Here is an 18,171-nt window from a genome sequence, read left to right on the forward strand (position 1 = left end):
TGTTATTTTGATTAAATTTTTGATAAAGGGTTTGGTTTTACTTTTTGGGTTGATGACATGGGATTGTGAGGATAAAACCCACGCATTTTGGTTGGGTTTGCTTGGACCAGAAGTTGGGCTAACCCGCTCCTTTCCTTGGATTTTTCGTTGGGCCAAAATAATTTCTCGGCCCAAGAAGAAAGGAAATGGCCCAAGTGGACTTTCATATTGCAAAATCTGATATGAAAATTGCAGTTTAGCCCTGACCTTGTAAGTAATTTTATTGTGGCTCTAAAAATTTTTTATTTCTTTCAATTAGGTCTCTAATTTAATTACATTTTACTCCCTAAACTTTATTTTTCTTTAATTTTGACTCTCTATCTTTGTAATAATTATAATTTGATCCCAAAAACTTTCTTAATATTTATAATTAGATCCCTGACGTTTTGATTTTTTAAGTATAATTTGTCTATTTTCTTTAATTGTTAACCATACTTCATTTAAATGCTTTTTAATTGGTAGATTGCATGATTATTTTCATTTCTTTATAATGATAAAGTGAATTTGCACTATGTTTACATGTTATTCCTTTTATTTGTTAATTAAACTGGTATCTTGATCATTTTGTTGATTTTGGAGTATAAATAAGACAAATTCAACCTCATTTAACCACTACGTCAAGGGAGGTACCTTATTTTATTATTTTCAATTCTCTTATGTGCTCCTAGGTGTTTTTATGTGTCATTATATGTTTTTGAGTGTTTTTCTTTTTATTTATTTTTCATTATTTGTTTTAAGTTTTCATCCACTTTATTTATTTCATTTAAATTTTGATGATTTTTTGGAAGGCATTTAAATGTCAAATTGCAATAGATAGTTGCCCAAAAGATGTATTTAGTTAGGTTACGTAATAGATAGATTTTTTTTTGGTTAGAAATATAATTAGTTAGATGAATGTAATAGTTAGGTTATTAGTTTTTCAAATTCCCCCCTTAGATTGTAGTTAGAACCCCAAATATAATAGTTAGATCTTTATGTGCGTTTATTTGCTTGTGTACTTGCGTGTTTATATGTTTATGTGTTTATTCGCTTTCTTTATGATTTTTGCATCTAGATATTATGCTTATGTGTTACATGCTCTATGTGTTTTATGTGTTTATTTGCTTTAATTATGTTTTATATGGTTTATTTATCTATAATAAATGCATGACGTCACCACACTAATCCAATACTAATTGTAGCCCTTTTTCCCTATTTCTCACTAGTCCAACGCTAGTGGGAACCTAGAGAAATGGACTAATCCAATGCTAGACTCTTAGGGTCGTTTACGCATTAGAATCACATTTTTTAGTGATATTTATTGCATTTCATGCACATTTTTATTTTTAGGGTCTTGTTCGCACTTTGCATGATTTTTCCTCTATATATTATCACCCTTATCCCTATGTACGCGAAACATGGCATTTAGATTTGCATTCCATTTAGGAAATTAGAAATAGGTTAGTCCATTTACTTGACTGGATTAGGAAAGCCATCCTTCGAATATGGGAAATGAACGAATATGATTTTTTAACTTTAACACGCTCTTTTCCCCTCTATAAGAAGGAAAATTCGAGTCACGGATTTTAGCATCTTGTACCCGTTATGTTGTTTTCCCCTCTTTTAGGTCACATATATGTATTTATATTATAATTTTCTCTTTTTGAGTCTTATTTTTTTACATATTTGTGATCTTTTCAAGGAATCACTCTTGGGCGTCGCACATTATTTGCACCAATTAAATTTTGAAAAGACATTCCAACCCTCCCGATACCCCTAGGTCTAGATTCGCATCCATGTAGAAGCATCATAATATGATAAGTTTTATAGGTTAAACTAAGAAAATTTTCTACTAAATCTCATAACTAATCTTGGTTAAATTGAAAGGGCGCCTTAAATTTTAGCTTATCAAATCTTTGCCTTCTCTTTCTTTAACCGTGACTCCCGAACCCTTTTCTTTTGTTTTTAAAGATCTGAAGTCGTTTAAAAACGGATTTGTCTATTTTTTATATATATTTGGGTAATTTGATATACCTAAACTCAATTCCAAGTAGTGACTCCTATTTTTCTTTAAAAAGTCTTTTTAGACCAAATTTTGGATTCAAACCGTCGCACATTTTAATTCCTATATTAGGCCCTTTTTCTTTATTTATTCTCTAAAATAAAAAACTAATTTTAAATAAACTCATCATTTTTTCAACACTAAAAATTTATTTTCAAAAATGGGGCGCGACAGTAGAAACTCCGAACCCAAAAATAACTATACCAGTGCTAAATTTTTCTAGCAAACCTGCATTGAATGGTGGAGTTACTAACAATGAGTTTCCATTTTTGCACTTTGGTTTAATTACATGGAAGGCTTTAAAGAAGTTAAAGAGTGGATGCTGCGGCAGTGGTTCTTTTCGAGGAGCTGGTGGCTGCGGAGGGAGGAGGGGAATAAAAGAATACGAGCTATGTGACAATCCACAAGATTATTTCTTCTTTGACTCTCAGTCATCCAACTCAAGCGGCCAACCAGCTGTTTGCGAAGCTCATCTGGGTCGGACCCTCCAATATTACTGGGCCTTATAATCTCAACTCACTTTTTCAGCTTTCATTGTAACTTGATCTACTCCAGATTATATATTACTGGGCCTTATAATCTCAACTCACTTTTTCAGCTACTCGAGATTGAAGTTCATTGCTAAGGGCCGTCTGCGACATGAATGTTTCTTAATTTCTGTTTTAACTTAAAAAAAAACAGAACATAAATGTGTTTGTTTCATCGCATAATTTCTCTTTCACAGATAAATCAAAGTGCAAATTACACTTTACCCCCATATGGTTTAGTTTTTTTTACGTAACCGCCTATAATTTCAAAAGCTATACATAATTCTCTCATAATTTGGATTAAAGTGCCAAAGTGACGAAATTTGCAACCCATAACGGCGTCAGCTAAAATATAAAAAATACCCCTATGAAAAATTGAAAATTATTTATTAATCACAAGGGAATTATATATATTTTTTAAAAATCATAAGGGGGTTATATGGTAAAATATTAAATCATAAGAGGTTATATGGTAAAACATAAAGGCATACAGGGTTAGAATATCATACATATTATGTTTATATATTTGGTCATTTCGACTATTTTAATTTTTAAACAAGGTAATTTCTATATTTTCATAGGTTTCGTTACGAATGATTATTTCCATCATTTTGACACTTTAATACAAACTAAGAGGGGGTTATATATAGTTTTTAAAACTATAGGAGGTTACGTGGAAATTAACTATACCACAAGGGAGTAAAGTGTAATTTGCCCTAAATCAAAATAAAGGGTATGATAGAGGAGGATCTTTGTTTCTTGTTTCCGTCTTTATACAATAGTTGTAACTATACTCCCCCTGTTTTCTTCAATTTTTCCTTCTTAGAATATTTTTAGGCAAATTGTTAATAAGGAAATAAGCTTGTATAACGTGTTCAAGACTCAATACATCAAAAATGAAACACTGCTGAATACTATATCATGTTGTAGGTAGGTATGGTAAATACTATACAAAGAAAGCATGTGAAATTCCAACCCAATAGCGAGGTCCCAATTTGCCTTTGTATAAGGTGACATTGTGTAATTAAGCAACAACAAAGCATATTTCCTTAACAATAGCTCTCATTACACGGTTCCGGGTCTTTCATAGCTCATAGACGGTTGCAATAAAGTCGGTCAGCTGAGCCTGTGAAGTGTGAACAATAATGTTATCATAAGAGTAGTGCCTATTGTACCACACACTGGTTCTAGTGAATGGCTGTTAGCAGATACCCTTTACCCCACCATTTCCATAAAGTCCTTTTATTATTTCAAAAGCTATTTATAAACCCTCCATAGTTTCATATAAATATGTGGCTTCTAAAAGCTTATAGCTCTGGTGAAATTACACAATTTGTTGCCTTCCAGAAAACTCAAAAGTGAAGGATGTAGGATAGGCAGTTGGTCACGTCAAGAATGGATTTTTTTTTTTTTTTTTTTGGGACAAAACTAGCAGAAAAGGAAACTGACTAAAAAAAGACACTTTTCTAAGCTTTAGCCTGTGCTTCAAAGCGGAATTGGGCTATTTATAAAATTTGATTGATCACTATCCATCCAAATTTAAGCCCTTAATCACTAAAAGAATTTTCTGTTAATAATAGTGACAAAAGCCCCGGAATTCCAAAGGCGGGTCATGCTGCCTATCGAAGTCAAATGCTACACGACATTGACCGTTTTGTTTTTTTATGCCAAGTCTTTGTCCACGATCAATTGTACCTATGGAAATGTACACTATTCCTTTGAATAATGAAACTGACATCTAATGTGTTGCTTCTTTTCCACATAGAAAAGAAAAAGGGAACGTCAATTCTCTCTATTGATTTGCTGTCCAAGCGTCAGGGTAATGTTATTAAAGAACAAAACGGTTCAGGATCCCTTGATTATTTTGGTGCTTTTGTGTGGGTGTGGTATATTTTATTCTTGTACCATTTTCTTAGGTACCTTTATATTTTCATGAGTACATTTTTTTTTTTTTAACTTCTAGAAGAAGAGGAATGTGATTTAAGAAGCGAAGAAGGGAAAAGAGATTTGAAATCATGATTTCTGAATTTTAAAATCTCAACTTTAGCTATTAAATCGTTATTTCCCTTTGAATTTGAGCATCATGTCTATCATGCAACGCAAAACTGCTTGTTTGTTTTACTAATTAATAGATTTTCATTGATTACATCCTATTCGTTGCCAACTTAAAACATGAATGACCACTATCATACTTTTCTCAAAATCTTTAATATCCATGGTCCAAATATCCAAAAACAAGAATAACAAAAAGGTGCAATGGGCCTTTGCTTTGATGAAACCAAATGCTACTGATAGGCTGCCCAGAAGCATTTTCCTTTCCATAACCGAGTCCCCATACGTAGTTGATTCTCCTTATACTCTGGCCAAAATTCTGAGGATTGGTACAGCGGTTTGTACCAATGCATTGGTCAAGTGGTTTGATGCGGTACGCATGTAACGAGAGCAAGACACGTTAGGAGAAACAAAATTCGAGGTTGTTTTTGGTGTGGGCTAAGGCTACCGGAACATTAAGGAGTGTTGTGATGGTGGGTTCCACATTAAAATAACCCAAACGATTCGTCAGTGAAGGTGAACCCATGTTCACATGTCACATGGATTGTCACATGGGTTCACCTGCACTATCGGTTCACCCACGTTAACCCATGTGAAAAGATCCAAAATATTATTAATATTACTGTTTTTTAATTTATGAACAATAGACATAATGAAGAAAATGTAAAGTTAGATACATAATTAAAAAGAAATTAAAAAAATAAATAATATATGTATGTGCAGAATTAGATAAATTTTGATTCATTTAATTACATAAATTGAGAATAGAGTAGATAATTTAAATATTTTGGAAGAAATTTTGGAATAATATGTACAATTAATTAAACCAATCATAGGAATTAATAATTGTAAAGGAGTAAACGAACGGTTAATTAATTAGTTGAGATGGAATATTTGTAGGTGAAGTAATATGTTGTTGCATGATTGTTTTATTATATTTGCGGGTAGAACATAAAGAAATGTTTAAAAAATGCATTTGTAATTGTATTAGACCAAATTAATGAGAATGAATTGATGACATAATAACCGGGGTGCAAATAGGTGAAATTTAATTAGACCATATTTGTCACTTTTAAATTTTCAACATTATCATCATGATCACTTAATTATACTTTTATCATTTGCTTAACATGTTGTCTATGTATTGTCATCCAATAGCATAACTAACTTTCATCGATAACCAACCATGAACAGTATAATTACCAAATTCATTAAAATAATATTTAAAAAGATTTTAAAAGATCAAAGTTTTTTTGTTTATTAAAATTTTATACCAATTTCTTCCATATAAAAAGTGATTGTTTTAAATTGCATATAGATTGAGTGTGCCCTTTATCACTAGTAATACTAATGGTATTTGTACTAATGTATGCATGCTTGAAATCAAATATTCGTATTGATTAGACTATGTAATGATACAATTAAAAATATTTTTAATAGTTGTAAATACAAAAATATAACTCCTCATTGTCTATTCTAAAAGTAGGACAACAAGCAATCTTCACATTAAAATTATTCCACATATTTTTATGGATAATAAAATACAAGATGACATCCCCGAATTTACTAATGAATGAATAATTTTCTTTCGAACAACATAAAAACTTTTTATAGTTGGTACTCCCGAACTTGAACATTTTTTTAGGCAAAAAGAGATAAAAATTTATGATTAAGTGACAAAATCACCTCCACTTTATTAGCAAATGATATCTCAATAATATTAAAACTAAATCATCACTAACCAACCACTATGAAGAGAATAAGTTTAAAAGTTACAATTTAAATCAATACATGACATAGATCCAAAATTTTGGAAGAAATACAGTTCTTGTTTATAATACTCTGCATGTGTGTAGGACTGATCATTAATGCTTGGATCAAAACAAATTTGGTCCCCAAAGTTTCAAATCATAAGCATATTTAGGATAATTGATGAAAAAATGATGATTCAAGATTAAAGTCAATTTGCCACTACTTAATAGTTTTGACTTTGCATTTTTTGTGGCCATGTTTCGAATTTGGATCATCATGGCATCTTAAATTTTAAATATTGATGTTAACGGTTTCAAAGGAAAAGAAATGCAAATTAGATTGAAATTATGTTGAAAATGTGCAAAAGTTCAGGAAACTTCTATCTTTTATTTTTTTTCTTTTGCGTATTCATCCCACTTGTTTCTCATAGACTTTTATTCTTGCATTACTAGTCTCAAATGTAGCATAATTTATGTATGTATGGTTTTGCATTATGGAGAATTAATTGATAATGAATTCTATTATTTTTTTGTTAATTGTATTGATATTTAAATGCTTAATTAGATATCCATTCGAACTATAAAGAATATGAACTATAAGTAAATCAGATTTGTTTTTCTTTTTTTAATTTTAATAGATTTTCAGTTGAATTTAAGATGAAATTAATATTTTGTATAATTGTTTGAATCATTCAATAAAATTATTAAGGTAACGGGGGAAGAGGTAGGGGAAAATATTAAGGTAAACAAATAGCAAAGTAACTATTTTAAAATTTTCCATTGAAACTTTTGATTTAATAGATAGGAAAGTAAATAAATTGTGCCCTCATTAAGAGAGCAATTTAGTACGAGTTCAAAGTATTTAAATGTCTCTTGGTTGTATACAGTTGACCTAGTATAGTCTTTTTTTAATGAAATAATTTTTGATTGTTTTACTTCTTTGGTTCTATAGATAAATAATTCAAATCAGATGATATAGTGTCGTTAACCACTATGTACTCTATATAGAATAATATAGGCACAACATTATCATTTAACCTAAAAAGTATATCTTCATTAAATAAGTTAAAATTGGATAATAATACACATTTGATGTACGAAGCAAAAATTAGCAGGTTGTGGTATAGGAAAATTTGAAATAGGATTTTATTGCTAAAATGATTTTGACTATTAGTCAATGTTCAGCTCCATCAATTGAAATGTGCTTAAAATTATAAATATTGGAGACTAAATTTATTTTTGTTGAAATATTATCATTTTAATACATAACTGAACATTCACATTCATAACCTGCCCATCATGTGACCCCATTTTCAGCACATCTCTTTATCAGGTTACCGGTAATCTTTTATTTCTTTTCTCTTATTTTGTCATTTGTGCTTCATTTTCAAGGTGAAGTGAGGCTTGTCAGTTGTTGTCCATTGGTTCCTATTGGCTTGACGTGCGCATATCTCATGTGCAATTGTGTCAGTCTAATACCAATGAAATGGTAGAAACCACCATACCATTTGAAGAAGCTTCGTCTAGTCTAGCCTTGGGAAACTTATGAGTTCATTTATTTGGTAGAAAGTAGAAACACTTGAAATCTATCATTTACAATCTAATGGTAGCATTTTTCTTGAAAACCAAATACTATTTGTGTTTTGTTTCCACATGCATAAAAGAAAGGCAAGCGCAGCTCTATATTGACCATTAGTACTCTTCATTTTTATTGAAAGGGGCCACTTTAACATCAATTGAATTCATTTTCCAAGCTAGGAAGAGAAAAAGATGACACCTACTATATATGCCTTGTCAACTAATATTGATGCCAGATTTGAACCTCAAGTGATCCTCAAAAAAAAAAAAAAAAAAAACCTCAAGTTTCTTCTACAGGTGACACAGTAAGTCAATATTTAGATCATTTACGTAAATTGCTACATGATTAGTAAATAAGTGAACAAGAAAACCGGAACATTTTTCAAAAATGTCGGCTGAAACCTCTTAGCACTACAACGATGAATGTGCATCTATTGGTTTTGAGATGTGTATGTATTTGTATCATGTTTGATTTGGTGTATTTTTTTTATTAGTGCAGATTCATTGAATAAAATTTATTCTTTTTTACAAAAAAAGTCCTGATATAAAACCAATATAAAACTTCAATCCAACTTGAGCTTAAAAAAGAAAAAAAACCTGACAGTCTACCATGAAGATGACGAAAGAATACAGAATTAAGCTTAACCTGGCTAATTCGTGTATCCGACTCTGCTTAGTAGTAGTACTAGTTGTCCTTGCAAGTCTAACTATCCCATCGGATTGTTTCCGTCATGATGACCATTATCCCAAAACCATTGCTGCCCTCTTCGTCTTTGGTGATTCACTCATTGATCCTGGGAATAACAACTACATCAACACAAGTACACGCTTCCAGGCCAACTTTCCCCCATACGGAGAATCATTCTTCAAATATCCATCGGGAAGGTTTTGCGACGGCCGGGTAATTACGGATTTTATTGGTAAGTATGTAAGAGGTAGCCTGACTTCTTAAATAAAATCAACAAGATATGCACTTAATTATGTCTCTTTATCCATTGGTGTGTGTGTGTGTGTGTGTACTGAATAAAAAGCTTACTTTGTTGTAATGACCATTTGCAGCTGAATACGCAAAGCTCCCTTTCATTCCACCTTATCTCCAAATTGGCTACCAATATCAGTTGGCTTATGGTGCAAACTTTGCATCTGCTGGCGCCGGTGCTCTAGTTGAAACCTATCCCGGATCGGTAAGTAACTCGCTTAACTGATGGAGTGTAATTAAGAGAAATGACCACCAGTGATGTAATATTGCCATTTCCCAACATATATAGGTAATTGATTTCAAGTCATTTCTCAGGTTGTCGACCTTAAAACGCAGTTGTGGCATTTCAACGAGGCTGAAAAACTATTGAGATCCAATATCGATAGAAGAGGAGCTGAGCGAATCGTATCCAATTCTGTTTACTTGTTTAGCATAGGGGCAAATGATTACTCGAGCTATTCAAGAAATTCCAACATATTTAAGTCATTTACCCCTGAGGATTATGTAGCAATGGTGGTTGGCAACATTACAGCTGCTCTCGAGGTAAATTTTTAATTTTTACTACTGGACAATAGTCAATTAGCCATTGTAGAGCAAGGCGAAGTGATTATTAGCATGCATAACAGGTAATATACAAGAAAGGTGGGAGAAAATTTGGAGTTGTAAATATGCCGCCTCTAGGCTGTGTACCAGCCTCTAGAGCTGCCGATTTGGCTGCTGGAGGGACTGGAGAGTGCAATGGACAGATGACAGCTTTGGCCAAGTTACATAATGTCTTACTTTCCAAAAAACTCGAGCACCTGCAGAAGCAGCTCAAAGGCTTTAGATATTCATATTTTGACTTTTTCGCAGTTTTTGTTGATTTACTTGACAATCCATCAAAATACGGTACGTGCATCAACTTTATTGCCTATTAAAAGCATAACTAGTCTCCAACTATTAAAAGCATAACTATGTATTCATCAACTATGCCATTATCAAAGTATATAATTGATTTTGCATGTTCCTCTCTAAATTTGTTATATTAGTATCTATGTATGTTATGTTGATTCGTACATTGTACGGTACAAATTTAATTGAAATTCACAATTGTAGAAAAACCTGAATTCACCAGTTAAATGGTTGCTAAATTTTTCGGCAAACCATCCATAATTCTAGCAAGAATGCAAACATGGTGGAGTAACTAACAATTAGCTTCCATTTTTGCTCTTTAATTTAATTACTCCCATAACAAGGCTTTAAGGAAGTGAAGAGTGCATGCTGCGGCAGTGGTCCTTTCCGAGGAGCAAATAGCTGCGGAGGGAGGTGGGGGATAAAAGATTACGAGCTTTGTGGCAATCCACAAGATTATTCCTTCTTTGACTCCGGTCATCCTACTCAAGCTGCCAACCAGCAGTTCGCGGAGCTCATCTGGGCTGGACCCTCCAATGTTACTGGCCCTTATAATCTCAAGTCACTTTTTCAGCTTTCATTGTAACCTGATCTACTCAAGATTGAAGTTCATTACTAAGGGACCATTTGTGACATTTAAGTTTCTTAATTTCTGTTTTTACTTCAAGATAAAACAAAACACCTGTTCATATATATATATGTATATATATATATATATATATTGGTTGCCAAAAACAATACATAAATGTGTTTGTTTCATCCCATCGTTCCATGAATAAATTGAAATAGACTGTTTGACGGAAGAGGATCTCTGTTGTTTGGTTGCCAAACCTTGGGGAATTTACTTAAATCTCACAAAGTGCCAGTCCACCTATGTTGAATGATAAGCTATTCAGATTCTTCTAAACTGATACCTGATTATAAGCTGCAGATGAGAACGTGACCTCAAAGATCGTTTTGATCCAGCAACAGTTCGAGATAATATATCCAGCTTATAAGTGCTGATGCAGCACAACAAGTAGATATTAATGAATGTAGAACTGCATAAAATGATTTTTTGGCCTTCTGGGAAATTCAAGGACTCAATTCTCTTTATCGTTTTGGTTTGTTGACAAGAAACAACATAGAGAGAATTTTACTAGGGTGATTTTGTATGGTTTTTGAGTAGCAGCATGATTGATTAGCTGATTGGAGTTTTCAGTTCTACATTACAATATTCAAAATACATGTTAGTCATTATGCAGAGGAGTATTATGATATAGTTTGCATTTGCCCTTGCACAATATATAGAAATGAAGATACAGACAGGATTGCAAATGTCAAAGTTTTCTAAATTAAAATGATTTTCTAGTTATAAAGCATATGAAGCAGAAAGAGAAGTCCAACATTCCAATCAAATCCTACAATACAGAAAATTTCTTTTTCAACTGTTTTCCCCCCCTTTTGTCTTGCTGTACAAGGACCTTACTCCTCCAGTCCCTGCTGTGCTTTTGCCTTTTCTCGCTCTCCAAATGAATAAAAATAGAAATCCAACCATAGTGAATATATCTAAAACCAGACCTGTAGAGTTTACTCATTCATTCATTTTTGCTCCTACTCTTCTAAATTTTTCAAATTGCATACAGCTATTTAGCTTCATAACCTATTCCCATACGGGCCAAATATCTGGAGGCTATTATAGTCTGTAAGCTGGAAAATTGACCAAGTGGCTGGTCTGCTAATCCTCAGCAAAAGTCTTCCTGTCTTAGCTTGGTGTATGCTATGGAATCCATGAGCAATCCACAAGAAGAAAATGAACTACCAGTATTTGAAACTAACGCAATTGAAGTTAAAGTGATAAAAAGATAAAAACCAACCTCTAAATTATTGATTACACATCTCATATTTTTGTTATATAAAGATGAAAACTTTACCCTAGAGTACAAACCTGTAGCATGTTTTATATTTGTAAAGGACATAATAATTCACAAAGCATTGTCGGATGATGTGCCCGTGAAATTTATCTATTCACACAATTACAATCGCAACATAAAAGGTGAATTTGTATCCTGTTGCAAATGTGTCACTTCTGTTATTCTCCAGTTGTCTAAGCACCTGAGTAAGCAAGAAAAGGAAAGTAATAATTTCTGCTAAGAAAAGGATAATAATAATGACATATATCTTGCTTTCTTTTTTAGTTTTGGAGTGACGTATTCCTGAATTTCGAATCTCAATCTGTAATCCTTATCCAAAACCCAAACCCAATTTACTAGACCAGCACACCAATGAAGAAAGAAGAAAAAGATAACTGCCAATATAATTAGCAGCAAGAAAATCTTTTCTCCCCTGCATTCTGGCAGACTCAGTGAACAAAACATCTAGCATGCTCAAGTCAACCACAGCATTGATCATAGTTTAACCAAGAATAATACAAATAGCCATAGCAATAATAGGTATATCTACGCAATACTTCCATTTTGTATTGAAGCCGAATCGATCAAGATCCTAGTACTTTTGCTTCTCATGGCATATCTGTTGTTTCCCACTCTAAATCGAAGTAAAGATGCCAAATGCGTTCTTCTGTTGGTAATGCATTCGAAAAACTTTCCCAGTCCAATGGTTCTGGATGCTGACCCTTTCGCTTCTCTATAAATATCTGTACGTCTGCTTCCTTTAGATGCTTCTGCCACAACTTAGTTTGCAGCGTTTTCTTATGCTTCTGATTCATTTTGAACATCAGTACTTTATAGAGAAACTAAATTATTCTCTTTCGGACTCCAGAAGTTCCAATGTCTTATTATAGGTTTAGGACGACAAATCAGGAAGATGTAAACCAGAAACGACAATGCAGCATCGGAAATTTAATCATCAAATCTATCAAAGCAGATAAAGAGTTTTTTAACTTGAGGCTGAGGAAAGATGACACTAAACTCATGATTCTCATGATCTACACTAAAAGCTGGCATGATCATTGGTCCAATTCTGATGTTGAGGGAAACTTTGGATTTGATTAGCTTCGTCAAAAATTCCAGCAATCTGAAGAACCATGAAGTCCCCAAATTTGTCTGGTAAAATATATTAATATCTGAAACCCAAAGATTGCATGGAGGTATCATAAAAGAATACTCAGGGATTGTATACCCGTCATATTTCAACAAAACCATGCTAGGAACATCTAGCTGCACCTCTTTCAGATTCCCAATCAAATGCATTTTTCTAATTGAGTGACTTGAAATTTTGAGTGTTTGTAACCCCCGGCAAAAGTCGATTTTCAACCCTTCAAGGTGTGGGAAATTTTGTTCGTAGTTCAAGAAAAAGTCATGAGAGATGGAAACACTGCACCAGAACAAATTCTTCAGATTCTGAGATGGATTGAGTTGAAGCCGCCAAGTTATTTTATTACCTGACTCGAAAGAGATCACATTCCTATAGTAAAAGAATTCAAGACTTGGTGATTCGACTTTAACTTTTCTACTGGCGAGCAAGGCAACAGTAAATGCCTTAAGTTTTTGAAGTTTAGTTACCCTAATATTCTCTACCCCAAAACAGTAACTAATTTCAGGTTTTCAATTAAGGGACAGCTTGAAATTATTCTGGCACGTCAGATCATCTAAATACACTTGAAAAAGACATAATTGTCGAAGACTATTACACCTTATCTTCTCAACTGTATGCAGATTTAACACGCAATTTCGGACAAACAAGTCTACGAGCCATCTGGATTCCAAAACCACTTGAGGTAAAGCATAAAAATAGATTCAAATGCCAAGCCTTGTAACACTGTTTTCGAATGCAATTTGCAGCCAGCTATCAACAGGAGAAGCCAAAGCTAAGAGGTTGTTAAGCTTAAGCACCAAAATACTTATATCTTTCTTGTACTCGCAGTACATTTGAAAGATGGAGTGGGTGAAAGTCGTGTAATCTGCAAGTTTTAGTAGTCCTTCAGAAGTTGGGAAATCATTGTTATAGTCCCACTCAGAACTCAAAAGGTAGTGATCGATAAACTGCAGACTGGGGCGAGTTTGCCATGCACTCAACCATGCCTTAGACAATGAAACTATTTTTACTTCTTCTTTGGTGGTGAGGATAGATGGCATGTGATGTATAATAGGTTCTGGCAATTCTTGTGTGCCTTCAAAACCATCTGACTGTGTCATCTTGTTACAAACCCTTCATCTCGGGATGTTGTCATTAGACAATTAGAACAAAGACTCTAACATTTCACTTTTTCAAATTAAATACAATAAAAAAAAGCATGTTAATTATAATTCACAAGATTTGGTAAATATTGAACAACTAATTAATACAACGAATTTCACCTTGATTGAATGCCAAATTGGAGCAGTAAATAAGAAAGCTTACTAAAACTTGATTTGACCTAAAAAAAACTGCTGAAATTTGATATGGAGATTTTTTTAACATATAAGTTAGGCTTAACATACCAACAAGAACTAATTTTAAGAATATCTATTTGGATGGCCAAGTTTTGGATAGAGATACAAACATATGCATGTCCTTTAAAAATTTTTCAATAGATAAAAAAAAAACTACATTCAAAGGATTTTTTTTAACAAGTGTCTAGAGGAATTGTTAGCATATCTAAATTACACATAACTTACCATGTGAAATACACACAATCATAATCATTGTATCCCTGCATTTAGACATTATCATAATTTTTTTCAATGTGCACTTATTAATACATCTAAATTCCACACAATCTATCATGTATATATACATCCTAATAATTACTACCCTCCATTATAGGATGCGATCCTAAGATTTTTGAAACCCTTTTAAAGAACTGCTTTCAAGTCTTAACATTTCTTAACATCCCACCTGACCCCGTTACAAAAGTCGTAAAGTCCCGAATGCCGCCTCTTGCAATATTTCTAGTGAAAATTGTTTAATCAAATGGCAGATGATGTAAATACATCTTTACCCAATTTTACAAGAGAAGAATTGTCACACTGATGCTGACAGGTGCCGAACCTGTGCAATAATAAATACCTGCTTAAATAAAATATAATTTCTGTAGATAGTGATAAGCAGAGTCGAATCCACAGGGATTGGGGATAATTCGTTTCTTTTAAAGTCCAAAGTATGGGGGGTTTTTTTGGAGAATATAAAATAACTAATTAACTAACCAATAAAACAACTAATAGAAATTAATCAATAACCAATATGACTCTAGCCAAAGGTGCAACTTTTCAGACACGGTCCATTCAACTGATCATCGATGCAAAGATAATTCAATTACTCATTACTAGATTGGTTATAGTTGTCATACACGCGATGAACAACCAGCCTTTCCTTAATTTCTCGATAGTTAAGGTACGACCGTTAACTATTTCTCTAACCAAGAAATAACCCTAGGTACGACCATAGGATTTAATTACTCGATGACATTAATAATTAGAAAAGCCCAATCCTAACCAACAAATACGCTACGAGGGTTTGTTTAAGTTAGATCATACGTTTCCCTAACATGAAACCAATCACGCTAGTCGCCACTGGTATTAATCAATTGAACAATTACGGATTCAATCAATTAATTTGACAGTAGATTATTAGGTTAACTCGAATATCGGGCCCTTGACATTCAAGTAACATAACAAGCATAGGCAATTAAATCAGGAAACGTACAAATACCAATAAATAAAAGAAATAAGTAAAATAATTAGATCTCACAGATGTTTGAAACCGAGTCCTCAAATTGACTTTTGACTAGAAAAACTTAGCCACGCCTCATGAGAAAATCTCCAAGTAATTTAACTGAGGTCCAGGCCATCAAAGGAACCAAGAAAGAATAAAACTAAACTATGCTAAAAAAAAAAAACTCCCCGTAGCCTTTCTTACGATTGTCCTTATATAGCCAAAAGGAAATGGCTAAAGCTATCTATCCAGTGGTCCCCACGAATAAGGAACAAAAACAACTCTCAAAGCTTCCTACGTTTCTTTCCTTCCAAAGCTGAAAGTGACTCAATGCTTTTCTGTGGTCCCCGCCGCAGATTCAAAATCAAAGTACAAAAGGCAAGGCCTCTTGATGTTTCCTCCTCTTTTTCGTCTTTCATCGCTCTTAGGACTCTTAAGTACTCAAGACACTCCCAATTAGACAAAAGAAATGCAATCCTCCGTATCACCATGTGGGCCAAGTTTGTGGCTTGTTTGAAGTTTCCAGAAAGTCCCTCCTTTTTTGTAGTTTTCTGTTCCACTCCCTGAAATTGACTTCAAATACCAAATATAAGTAAATATTACTAATTAAAACAATATTTGGCAAGGACAAAGGGGAAATTAATAATAAAATTACTAACAATTAACACCCTATCAGATGCCATCAATCTTGAAACATATTTCTGAATCGATAGAGGCTTTTGTTAAATTTATTCATTAGGTAAAAACCTGAAAGGGCACCTTTTTTAAAAATCAAAATCAAAATCAAAAAGAAGAAAAAAGAAGAAAAAGAAGAAAAGAAAAATAAATGGGCGGGGGCAACCTTAGTGAAAATCCAAAAGGGCGCTAAGTTAGGTTTTGAAACACCGGCTGAGTTGTGAATGGAAAGCAGGGGATCGACTATTAAAAAGCTGGTGACTATGTTCATTTGGATTTCTCCTCATATTGAAATTCTTTTGGCAATGATAGGGCGATAATTGAGTGTTTATTACATTGATATTTAGTCCTAATTTTGGCCAATTATTGTGCGGAGTAATGGGTTTCTGTTCATATTTGGTATTGGTGTTATTTACAGGCAACTGATATCAAAAGTGGCAAAAAGAAGTGAATTTTCAGAAGACCAATCCTTCCAGAGTGTGCCCACGCCAGAGACCGCAGGGCTGTGTGAAAAAGACGGACCGCGGGTCCTATCCCTGGAGCTACCGCTATTCTTGGGAGCATATTTTGAACCTACATGGGATTAGGAAACAGATTCAAAGAAGACTTTTGGCAACAATTCAAGGAGGAAAATAAGGAAGCAATCCCTTTTAGAAACAAACTCTGAGTTGGCAAGCAAGAGAACGACGGAAAGACGTTAAAAGGAAGATTGCAATAGACTAGGAATCTTATCTTCGGCCTTGGATCTTGTTTTGTTTTTATCTTTGTTTTTTTCCTCCAATGCAAGTTAGTAGACTAGCCATCGGATCCTTACTTCTTCAAACAACGAAACTATTTTGCAAGTTTTCGATTGCTTCATCGTTATGAAGCAAGGCTAAGTTCTTTTATCTAGTTGAGGAATAATCAAGACCCGGTGCACGAACAATTGTTAGATCGTTTTAATTGTTCTAAATTCGGCGTTTGTGAGTATTTAATTATTTTTTGTTTTAATAGCCTATTATTGTTTGGATCTGTTGGATTAATGTGGCCAGTTATTCAATTGTCTAAATAGTATATTGCCTATTAGGACAGGGGTGCGTATCACTTGATTGTCTTCAATTAGTGGCGAACGAGACAATTTCATTACCTCGCAAGCAGTCTAATCGGTGTCGTAGGAATAATTAATCTAATTTAAATGAACCCGCATGTGTGTTTGTTAACTAGAATTGGATCTCTCTAATTCCTAATGTTGTGAATAGATTAAATCTTTCGAGCGTCTCTGGAGTTATCTATTTTACAAGGGGGTAGTTTAAGAACGTCTCTGGACTACCATATAATTAAAGAGAGATTGGTGGTTCGACAGTTGTTGAATTGCTTTAACCAATTTATTTGTGAACGTGTAAATTAATTCAAGTATCTATGATCAATTGTGTGAACCGGTGCCAAGATTATCTCCTTGAATAGGTTGTGTCAATTAATTGATTATTACATTCTCTAGTTATTGCATCTCTTGCGTTTGGAAATTCAGCACTCTTACTGACAGGTTGTCAGCCTATGCAATAATAAAAACCTGCTCAACTAAAGTTAATTTTTGTAGATAGTGGTAAGCAGGGTCGAATCCACAGGAACTAGGTGTAACTATTTCTTTTCAAATTCACAGTAATCAGGGGGTGTTTTTGTGTGGAAAGTGCCAATCAAATAAATTCAAATAAAAATAAATAGCTAACTAGAAATTAAATGACAATTCACTAAAATCAGAGTAATAATAATTAAAGGTCTAGTCAAGAAATAACTTCAACAATGGTTCACCTAATTGATCATCGATGCAAATGCAATTCCAATTATTTACTAATAAATAGGTTATAACTGCTAAACAAGCGATGACAGTCAACCCCTCCTTACTGTGTCGGTGATTAAGGTATGCCCGTTAATCACTGCCCTAATTGAGAAATAATCTTAGGTACGCCCGTAAGATTTAATTTTTCATTTGCCTTATGTATTCGAGGAGCCATATTCTAATCAAAT

At 33.4% G+C, this 18,171-nt stretch overlaps 1 protein-coding gene across 1 annotated transcript; it reads left to right on the forward strand.

Moving 5' to 3' along the window:
• The first annotated feature begins 8,486 nt into the window (after positions 1 to 8,486).
• LOC113732735 (GDSL esterase/lipase 2-like) lies at positions 8,487 to 10,493 on the forward strand. The gene is made up of 5 exons (XM_027258674.2): positions 8,487 to 8,908; positions 9,048 to 9,172; positions 9,283 to 9,510; positions 9,594 to 9,855; positions 10,203 to 10,493. Exons 1-5 carry the CDS (start codon positions 8,599 to 8,601, stop codon positions 10,442 to 10,444), a joined length of 1,167 nt encoding a protein of 388 aa, XP_027114475.1. The 5' UTR covers positions 8,487 to 8,598; the 3' UTR covers positions 10,445 to 10,493.
• The last annotated feature ends 7,678 nt before the right edge of the window (positions 10,494 to 18,171 follow it).

The sequence above is a fragment of the Coffea arabica genome, chromosome 2e (assembly GCF_036785885.1).
Source record: "Coffea arabica cultivar ET-39 chromosome 2e, Coffea Arabica ET-39 HiFi, whole genome shotgun sequence".
NCBI lineage: Eukaryota > Viridiplantae > Streptophyta > Magnoliopsida > Gentianales > Rubiaceae > Coffea > Coffea arabica.

Excerpts from the sequence above, each read along its gene's own strand:
- LOC113732735 (XM_027258674.2), top strand. The coding sequence starts at position 8,599 with ATGAAGATGACGAAAGAATACAGAATTAAGCTTAACCTGGCTAATTCG. Across the intron at positions 8,909-9,047 it reads GGTAATTACGGATTTTATTG|CTGAATACGCAAAGCTCCCT; the intron begins GTAAGTATGTAA and ends GACCATTTGCAG. Across the intron at positions 9,856-10,202 it reads TGACAATCCATCAAAATACG|GCTTTAAGGAAGTGAAGAGT; the intron begins GTACGTGCATCA and ends TCCCATAACAAG.